Here is a 10091-nt window from a genome sequence, read left to right as displayed (position 1 = left end):
GACGCTATTTTTAGCACAAAAAGGAGGACATGTCCGGGTAAATCCGGACAAATGGTAACCCTACACAACCCTACCACAGCTGCCCGGCACCCCACACAGAACCCCCCACTCACTAGTTTCCCAATACACACAGATTTCCCCTCCCTCCCAGTGCCCTTCCCCACAGCCCCACCACCACAACAACACAATGACCCACACTGCTCAGCGCCCTGACACACACAGATCTCCCCCACTGCCCAGCACCCCCCAACAGGCCCCCACTGTCTAGCACCCCAAAACACACAAACCTCCCCCACTGCCCAGCGCCCTCCACATCCTCACAGCTCAGCACCCCACACACCTCCCAGACACTCACTCCATCACACTCTGCCCCCTTCCCTGGCCGAACTCACCAGCCCAGCTGGGAGGTCTCTGGGTGAGAATGGCGAGGGGAGTCTCCACACTCTCCACATGCTGTGCCCACCACAAGCGCGAGCTCTGTGGCTCCCATTGGCCGGGAAAAGCGCCAATGGGAGCTGCCAGAGCTGCGGAGCAGGGCTTACAGGCGCCAGCAGCATGCAGAACCCCTCCTCCCCCCCCCCAAGAGCCAGAGGGACCTGCCAGGGGGCGAGATGGGGAGTCCCAGCAGTGCTCACCTGGGGCGGCTCCTGTCCCGGGAAGCATCCGGCAGGTTGGTCCCTCTAGCTCCTAGGGTTGCGGGTCGGGTCGGGTCAGGTGGGGGGGGGCAGAGGGCTCTCTGCCCACTCCGGAGCCTTCAAGCCCCACCCCTGCAGCACGCAGCGCTCCTGCTGGCGGGCGGGTGCCAGGAGCTGCCCCAGGAAGCGGTAAGCAGTGGCGCTGCAGCTGTGGTCTGAACGGTCCCCGATATCAGGACAAAGGGCGTCCCGACTGATGTAAGGTCAGGACGTGGGACAAGTCCCCTAAAATCGGGACTGTCCCGATAATATCGGGACGTCTGGTTACCCTACAGGTTAATGACTCTGTCCTAGATACACAGACCTGGAATCAGCATAGACCCAGCATGCAGAGTGTGTGTTGCTCAGATACTTATTGTAGTTGCCTCATTCTTCCCTTTCTGCCATCCCTCCCCATTTATTATTACAGCCACCTGTTACATCTTATCATTAGCTTCTTTAGGAAAGGGACTGTGTCTTTATTTTGTGTCTGTACAGCACCTAACGCTACAAAGCCCAGATCCCTGATTGGAGCCTCTAGGTGCTGCTGCAGTATCAATACTAGTGTTAATTAATAAATTGCACTGCATCACAGTGCACCGTACGTCCTACACTGGAGAAAGGTGGGCTAAGAACTTGACTCTCTTGCGTTCTATTCCCTGGTCAACTGCCAGCTTCCTAAGTGACCTTGTGCAAGTCTCTTTCTCTTTGTTTCCCTATCTGTAAAATGGGGATCATAACACTAACCTGCCTCCGAGGGGACTGCAAGGCTTCATTCATGAATGTGTGCAACCAGGGCCAGCTCTAGCTTTTTTGCCGCCTCAAGCAAAAAAAAAGGGGGGGGAGGGGGCAGCAGGCCTGCTGAAGCAAAAAAAAGAATAGCCGCAATGCCACCCCTTAGAATGTGCTTCCTCATCTGGTGCCTGGAGCTGGCCCTGTGTGCAACCAGCTTTGAGAGGCTCGGTGGGAAGATGTTAGAGAAGAACCAACTGTTATTTAATGTTCTGCAGCAGATTTGGTGAAAGCGCTGAAGTGGCCGTGATCCAGTACTCAGCTATTAAATATTTGCTGAGATGTGTGGCGAGATGGCCAGATTTCCATGGGCGAATGATCAGGTCTGCAGATTAGGAAGGGGAGAATTAGCCAGGCTACTCTGCATTGTATTTTGGATTGTAATAGAAAAGGCTGCTCTTTGCTTTCTGCCCCGGTAAAAACAGGTGTAATGTGTTCCTGATATTTGCTTTTCCAAGCTAAATATCTGTAGGATTCTGCTAGGGAGAGAATGTATCATTATCACAGAGCAGGGTGGATTTGATTTAAATCACTTGTCAGGAAGACTCGATTTACTCATGGTTTTCTACATAAAAGTGCATTCTTGTTGGTTGTTATAACCCTAATACATATTCTTCACAACTCAGAGATAGGTGTAGGTTTCATTTTTAGAAGGTACACACTATACATTTTTAAACAGTGATTTTGAAAACTATTCAGATTAGTTTTACAGTTATATCAGAAAACAAATGATTGTTTGGTTATTTCATTTACCAAAGGTAATTGAAACAGATATTTATGAAATCATTGGGAGATCAACTATCTCCAATTCAACAGGTTAATCATTAATATTTGGAGGATTTTCTTGCCATACTGTATTAGGAGGAGAACATCACCAGACAGACATTTAAATTGTTTTATTTAACTAAAACAACAACGTTAAGTATTCTGGATTTTTTTTCTTTAACAGCAAACATATAATATTTTAACAAAAAAGCATATGACCATCGCTTCTCACATTTATCTCCAGACTTCTTCTCCTTGTCCAGATCTCTTACACCCCCAACAATCTTCTATTTGTTGAACTTTCTGAAACTTTGCACTTTTAGAGAGAGGTAAGGGATTGACTCTGTGTACACAAATTTGCAGAGGGACAATAGAGTTGAGGGCTGTTATTTCTCACCTCTATATATTATTTATTTAAAAACATTTTTGCTATTAACAAGCAGTTACCTCTGGAGACACAAATCCACAGTTTGAGAACTGAAAAACTAAGCATCTCTGATGTTATCTTCTAGACTGAGCACTGAGTCCCATTGGATAGATAGCAAGATTAACCTAAATAATCTATACAGAAGCCTGTGGAACCCCATAAGATTGGGTCCCTAATCTATGAACTATTGGAACTCATTTACAAAACTTTTCTTAAACATTACATGAATATATTGTCTCATACTAGAGAATTAGAATTTATAATCCCTATTCCATGATGAGATATCTTTGAACTATAATGTATCTTAATTAAAACTATCTTTAGATAGGTTTTTTAATCCAAAAGCATTTTATCAAAAAAATCTAATTTAAATAAAAAAATCCATTTTTTTATTTAAAAAGAAATCATTGATTTTTATCCACCCTGCCACAGAGCCAATGAACTCATACAGTGCTATAAGCAATGCATTGCAGAAGTCCTTGGGTTGCATAATATTGCTAGGATCATGAATGGCCTTAATCCCAAAGACAGTAGTTTGCTGTGATCTGCTTGCGCTTTTGTTAGTTACAACTTTCACAGCTCAACTGGAATTTCTATGAGAGTAGCAGCTATTTTTTGTGGGAATCCTTCTAATTCAAAGGAGAGTCAGATTGTGCCTCTCCTGTATGACCAGGGATGTCCCCCAGGCACACGGGTTTATGGGGGCAGGGTTTGTGGAAGGCAGCATGCCTATGGGGTCTCTCTGGGTGCTGTCACACAGAGGAGGCTTGGAGGATGAATGGCCCAGAAGAGGAGCAACTGAGGCTGGCAATTCTATGACTCTGGGATCCACTGTCTGAAGTCCCCTTATCCCCTACAGAGCACTGTTTGTGCTGATCGTAGAATCATAGAGCCATAGGGTTAGAAGGGACTGCAAGGGTCATCAAGTCCAACCCCTTGCCGAGATGCAAGATGTATTGGTGTGGAGTGACTCCGTTGAATTCAGTAGCATTTGCAGCAAGCAGAGTGGAATTTGTGCCCAAGTCTGTTGGAGTAGAGGGGTGTGTCTGGGTTTTCTAGAAACGGGGTGGGGGGGGGGCTCTCGGGGCCATGTCATGAGGGTGAATGGCCAAGATAGTCTAGATGTAGAGAATCTACAGGATAAATTGGCTTCTCTGGCTTAGGGGGCACAGTGGATGAAGCAAGGTGCTGCCCCTGAGCTCTGTGTGGGTGGTAAGATGTGACTTACTGTGATCTTTGGACCAAGGTGAAAGCATGGGCAGTGAAAGATGCAATCATCATGCTCTTGTTGAAGGTAATGTGATGCAGGCCTGTAATAGACAAAAAGACTGGAAGAGGATTTGGCCAGAATATGCAAGGTTCATTCCTGAGAGAGAGGTTGAATGACTATGGTGTCCCTCTGCCCTGATGACCCCATCTGCAACAACAGTCCCTTTGGGCTACAGGCAACTGGGTCTAGTTTAGAGGTAGCCTTGGTAACTGGTCTGGTCCCCATTCAGTCCCAGGAACAGGGGGACACAAAGGTGGCGATATTTACAGCCACCTTTGTCCCCTCCCCTCCTCAACTGCACCAAGCAAGTCTTGGCTACAGCTTGAGGCCATTGCCCAGCACTTTTCCTGAGGCCATTTGACCTGTGGTTTCCAGAACATCCCTGTGACTATGACTGTTTTAATTAAATGGACACTTGGATGAATGGTGACTGCTGGACATCCTGATGGCTGACACTCGCTTTCTCGATTATGATTCATGCAGTCTTTGACATGATGCAGTTATGGACTGTTCAATACATTGTCACACTGTGATTGCAGCGGTCTATATATTATATTAAGAACTATCATTTATGCAAGGAGACGGGAAGGAATAAGTACATACTAGACCAGGGAAAACCCATTGCCCTTGGGAGCTTATATTACCAAATGGTCCCATCCACTTGGATCCAACAGTCTCTGTCCCAGTACATCAGGCGCGTGGCTTTGTTTTTCACTGCACTGTGAGGTCCTGTCGTGCGACAGTCCTTACTTGCACTCTCTCGGTCGGAGTGTGTGAATGAATCATCAGCAGGGTAGGGAGGTGAGCTGTTCTGTCTGTCCTCCTCTTAGTAACCTAGTAAGTTTGTTACTGGATGTGCACCTTCATCCTAGGTTTGCAGGTCTCAATGGATAAGCACATGCCAATGTCCAGCTGAGGAAAATCCTGGGCCGTATTCTCCTAATAAAGGGTATCACTAAATCCCACTGAATTCAGTGAGATTTGCTATATCCTGCAGGAGCAAAGGGACCGTAGAGTCTAGGGACTGGAAAGTTTACAATAGGCTGCATTCACTGAGACCCTGGATCAGGTCAGATCCATCCAAGTTTGTTTTGTTTGTTTTTTCCCCCTCACAACTTCCTAGGCCCAGCCACTCTTCAGCTATTTCTGTTACAGAGGCCTCATTGGTAAGCTTGGTATGGAGACAGTGGGAGTTTCAGTTATGCTGAAACTAACCTTACTAAGAAGAGTCTGCAAAAAATACACCAGTCATCTTCCTTGGGACTGTGCCCAACGCGAGCTTAGAAATAAAGCCACCAAGATCATTCAAAAGCATGTACCAAAGTTTTCTCTACCCCCCACAAGCCTGCTATCATCTGCTCGTCAATTCCTGTGCCAGTTCTCCAACACTTGAGACCTGCAGGTCACTTCGTGAAATACAGATCCTCTCGCTGATCCACCTTCCCTTGCAACATCTCAACACATTTCTGTCTGAGCCTCAAAATATTTCATTCTGCAGACCACAGGGACCATGGCTGGCCCTGAATCTCAGCATGGTGATTAGTGCTGTAAATTATGGATGTCAGGAATGCTGAAAGGGAAGAGGGAGAAAAAGTAGTGCATGTTAAAGAAAAGAACCTTAGAACAGTAGAACTTTCTTCCCTGCTATGTGTCTCATTTTGGGTCCTGTTTGGAAGGACATGGAGAGATACTCCGAGCCTCTAAGTATTACAAAGTAACTTGCTTGGCTTACAAAAATGCCTAATTGACTACTATGTACTTCAGAAAGTATACTGCACATATATTTCTCTTTAACCTTCTTTTACAGAATCAAGACAAGATCAAGGGTTACATATATAGCACAACAATATCAGCCACAGGCTGCCTCGGAAGCTCTCCAATCATAATAACTAGAGACACGTATACTATATTTTAGCCATTAAGGAGAAAACCCTGCCAGAATGCATTATCTTACTTTAGTTGCAAAACTTTGAACTGCAGAATGAAGCCTCATAATGCTACAAAATAAATTGAAACGTGACAAACTATCCCTCTGAGAACAGAGGAATTTCCATAACTGAATTGATCAATGGGCCATCTTCTACTCCAGGATCACATCTACAACAGCAGCCAATGCTAGGTACTTAGATGAAGCCAGGAATCTCTCTTAGTGGCTTCAAATGGACAATTCCATCAGGAGGTACCATTCTGGACATCTAGTCTCATTCAAAGGAAGTGAGAGCACATAATCAATTTAGGACTAGACTAACATCTGTTAATGGAAGTCTTCCATTCTAGGGGCCAAATCTGGCCACATTTCTGTGAGATACCTAGTGAGTAGAGCACTGAACTAGGACCCAGGAGGCCTGGCTCTGATACTGACATGCTGGGTGATCTTGGGCAAGTCATATCTTCATTCTGTGCCTTGGTTTCCCCATCTATAAAATGAGAATAATGATACTGAACACCTTTGTAAAGTGCTTGGAGATCTACTGATGAAAAGTGCTGTATAAGAGCTAGCTACTATTATTATTATTCACATTGAACAATACTTAACTTTGACCTGGTGTCATGGCATGCGACTCACCGCTGCGGCGCCTCCTGCTGGTCGTCTCAGGGAATTAGCCTCTGGAGCACCCTCTGCAGACCGGTGTCCCACTGCCGCTGGCCCCCGTGTCCCTCCCAGGACCCGGTGCCCATTGTCTTTGGGGTGCTGCCCCTGGGCAATACCCCCCCAGTCTCAGGGTCTCCTCACCCAGGGGAACCCCCAACACTCTATCCCCACCTTGCCTCAGTCATGGACTACTGCCAGTCACCATCTAGCCCCCGCTCACTGAGGCAGACTGCAGTGTAAAAGCCACTCATCATAGGCAAGGGGGCGTTGGACCGGCTGCCTCTGCCTACCCGTGGGCTGCCCCCTGCAACTCCAGTACCTAATTGGCCTTCCACTAGGCCGCAGCCTGGGGGGTTTTCAGGCTGGAGCTCCCTAGCTCCCTTAACTTTCCCCCAGCCCTGCTCCACTCCAGGTACCTTCTCTCAGCTCCCTGCAGCCAGGTCCCTCCCTCTCAAAGCTAGAGAGAGTCTGTCTCTGGCTCCTGGCCCCAGCCCTCTTATAAGGGCCAGCTGGGCCCTCATTAAGCCAACTTGGCCTGATTTCCCCAATCAGCCCTGCTTTTCCTTCCCTGCCACAGCCCTCTCCCTGGGATGTTTTAAGCCTTTTAAGGCAGGAGCGGGTGATCATCCCACTACACCTGGCTTCAAGCACTTTAGCACATGCTTAACTTTAAACACATGCTTTACTCCCATTGAAGACAAGCGCTTACAAGTGCTTCAAGATAAGCACGTCCTAAAGCGCTTTCCTGAGTTGGGGCCTCCCAATGATTTTGGGCTATTCCTGGAATAAGACGTTACTTGGCATCAATACAGGTAGTAGAGTCTGGCAGCTAGGAGATTATAGCAGACGGGTCAATACTAGCTTTTCGAGAGCTATCATTCTTCATGAAAGAGACAAGTAGGAAAACAGCAAATGTGATGAGAGTGAAAGGCAATCCAAATATTGATTCTTGCACAGTCAAAGAAACCCAAAACTTTAACAAAACCAGGGTTTCTTAAAACTGGGGGGAAATTCAATGGCCTACTGATCAGGCTGGCAAATACAAAGGGATTTTGGATTAGAGTTTCACAACATCAGGATTTACCTCTATATTTAAGATGGATAGAACCATAGAAAATTGTGCATTGTGTGACTGTGTACATTATGTAAATATGCACTGTCTGAATGTACTAGGATATATCCATCCTTGGTGTAACTCTGTGGAAGTCAATGGAGCTGTCCCAGAGGTGAATTTGCCCTATTATGAATTATAAAATTGGCCATTGTTCACAACATGATGGAGATGACAATTCAACACTACAGCAAGGAGGCATCTGGTATGAAAAAACAAAACACAATGAAATGCTAAAATCGTTTCTATGCAAATGAAAATACTTCTCTAATTACTTTTCTCTCTTGTTTTTCCCAGACAGCGTAACTGAAGTCAAGACAGACATTTATGTGACGAGTTTCGGCCCTGTCTCAGATACAGACATGGTAGGTGCTGTAGATCACAGAGGTCTGACTCTGGGACACTGGAAGTGGGCATTGTTCTTCTTGTTCCAGGTTAATTGGACAAAAGTATGAACTACAGAAACAATGTGGCAAGAAATCTATCCAGGTTGCCTGTGAAATTTCTGCTCAGGCATAAAATCTGGGTAGTGTGCATTGCTATTTGTCATTTGCAATAGTGGCAGCCAGCAGATATGGAGCTGGAGATATCTTCAAGAGGGCAACGGTCACAGTAATTCAGGAAGCATAAATTCGTACAGCATAAATCACAGAACTAGATGAGGTCTCATTCCTCAGTAACAAATATCAAGAAATCCTATTCTGTTGCTTTTGGTGGGAGCTTAGCACAGAAAGCAGTTGCAATAGAAGTTAAAAAAAAAAGACTCTATTTTGGTTTCATTTCTCCTTCTCAATTTCATTTTGTTTTTTGGAAATCCACCAAACATAATCATTGGCATTACTCTAAATCCAGGTACAATAATCTTTGAAGGAATTTCTGTCAGTATCCTTTGGACTAGAGCTGGGTGAAGGTTTTCAACCAAAGCTCTTTTTCAGTGACAAATGCAGATTTGTTAACACCAAAATGTTTTGCAAATTCATGTCAGTTTTGTTGAACTGGTCATTTTGAGAAAAAAGCACCAACAAAAAACAGTCTACAAATGTCAAAAGATTTCAACATTATCAAAATGAATCATTTCAATTGCTCAATTCAGAACAACTTTTTGTTTCAAAATTTCCAAAATGTAGACATATTGAAAAAAATGCTCAAACTGAAACAGAACATTTTGGTTTGGGTCAAACAAAACATTTCATTTGTCTTGAAATGAATTTTTTTCAACTTCTTGGTTCAACAAAAACACTTGACAATTTTTCATTTTGTGTCGACCCAAAATTATTTCTTGTTTATTATTATTATTATTTTTCAGAACTGCTCACAAAACAAAAAAATCAGTTATTCACACAGCTCTATTTTGCACACTACGGGTACATCTATACAGGGCTAAAAGACACTCAGCATAGCTGCAGCTGGCCCAGGTCAGTTGTCTTAGGCTAGCGGGGCTTGGGCTGCAGGGCTAAAAATTATTATGTAGAGTCTTTTGGGCTTGGGCTGGAGGCTTTGCACAAATCTACACAAAGATTTTTCAGTTCCAGAGCCTGAGCCCCATGAAACCGAGTTAGCTGATCCTGGCTTGGACAGCTGTGGGCATAAGGCGGGTTTTTTATCTCTGTGTAGACATGGACCAAAAGGTGAAATCCTGGCCTATTGAACTTGATGAGTATTTTTCATTGACATCAGTGTGGGGGTAGGGAGCAGGATTTCTCCCTATGTTTCATTGCTCAGCGTAGCCATTTGCGACTTCCAAGTGAATGGAAGGGACAGGGGAGGAGAGACATGTTTACCCCCAGAAGGAAGTCCATGGAAACCAAAAGTATTTTCTAATGTGGTCCAATGACATCTTATTGTATCTCCAATTGCTGGGACATGTTGTGCCGCTTCCCATCAAAAAGAGGCTGCGTGACTTCAGACACCTGCTCATTCTTTTGATTTAGAGGAGCATGAATCATGTCTTTTAATCCTTTTTTTCCTGCCTGATGAAGCGAGGGTGTTTTGTGGGTTTTTTCAGTGAGTGCAAAGGGAAGCAAATTGGGGGGTACTACCAAAAGAGCAAGAGCTTCCTACAGCATGATTCTGCCCCCCTTATTCATCTTGAGTAGCATCTTTCTTCATAACCCACCCCGCTTTTTTCAATGTGACTACTCATGGAGTAAGTTACTTAGTAAGAGTGTCAGATTCTGACCCTATGTAAGAGGGGTGGATCATCCCCTTTCCTTCACCAAACTGCTCTAAGTGCCTGAAACAATTATACAGGGTAAGCGAGACAGAGAAAACAAGTGAACTGACTGGCATATTCTGATATGTTTAAGGAAAATTATTAATGAAAAGGCCTGAGGAGTGAATCTAGGTTTATATTCCCTCAACAGTTTGTCTTCTAATTAAAACAGAACTCTGGAGCATAATTAATAGTGAGCTTTCTCAAAAGCATTCTTGCAGCTTGTATTGCACAAAAAGAGGATTTG

General features: G+C 44.8%; 1 protein-coding gene across 2 annotated transcripts in view; it reads left to right on the top strand.

Annotated features, from left to right (window-relative positions):
• The window catches only part of GABRA3 (gamma-aminobutyric acid type A receptor subunit alpha3), a 127727-nt gene that overhangs the window by 74143 nt on the left and 43493 nt on the right, over positions 1-10091 (top strand). For both annotated transcript variants that reach the window (XM_034781521.1, XM_034781522.1), the window contains one exon: positions 7930-7997. In XM_034781521.1, coding sequence (XP_034637412.1) covers positions 7930-7997 — 68 coding nt within the window. The remainder of the gene's footprint in view (positions 1-7929; positions 7998-10091) is intronic.

The sequence above is a fragment of the Trachemys scripta genome, chromosome 9 (genome assembly GCF_013100865.1).
Source record: "Trachemys scripta elegans isolate TJP31775 chromosome 9, CAS_Tse_1.0, whole genome shotgun sequence".
Taxonomy (NCBI): domain Eukaryota; kingdom Metazoa; phylum Chordata; order Testudines; family Emydidae; genus Trachemys; species Trachemys scripta.
This window is presented reverse-complemented; position numbering and strand designations above follow the sequence as displayed.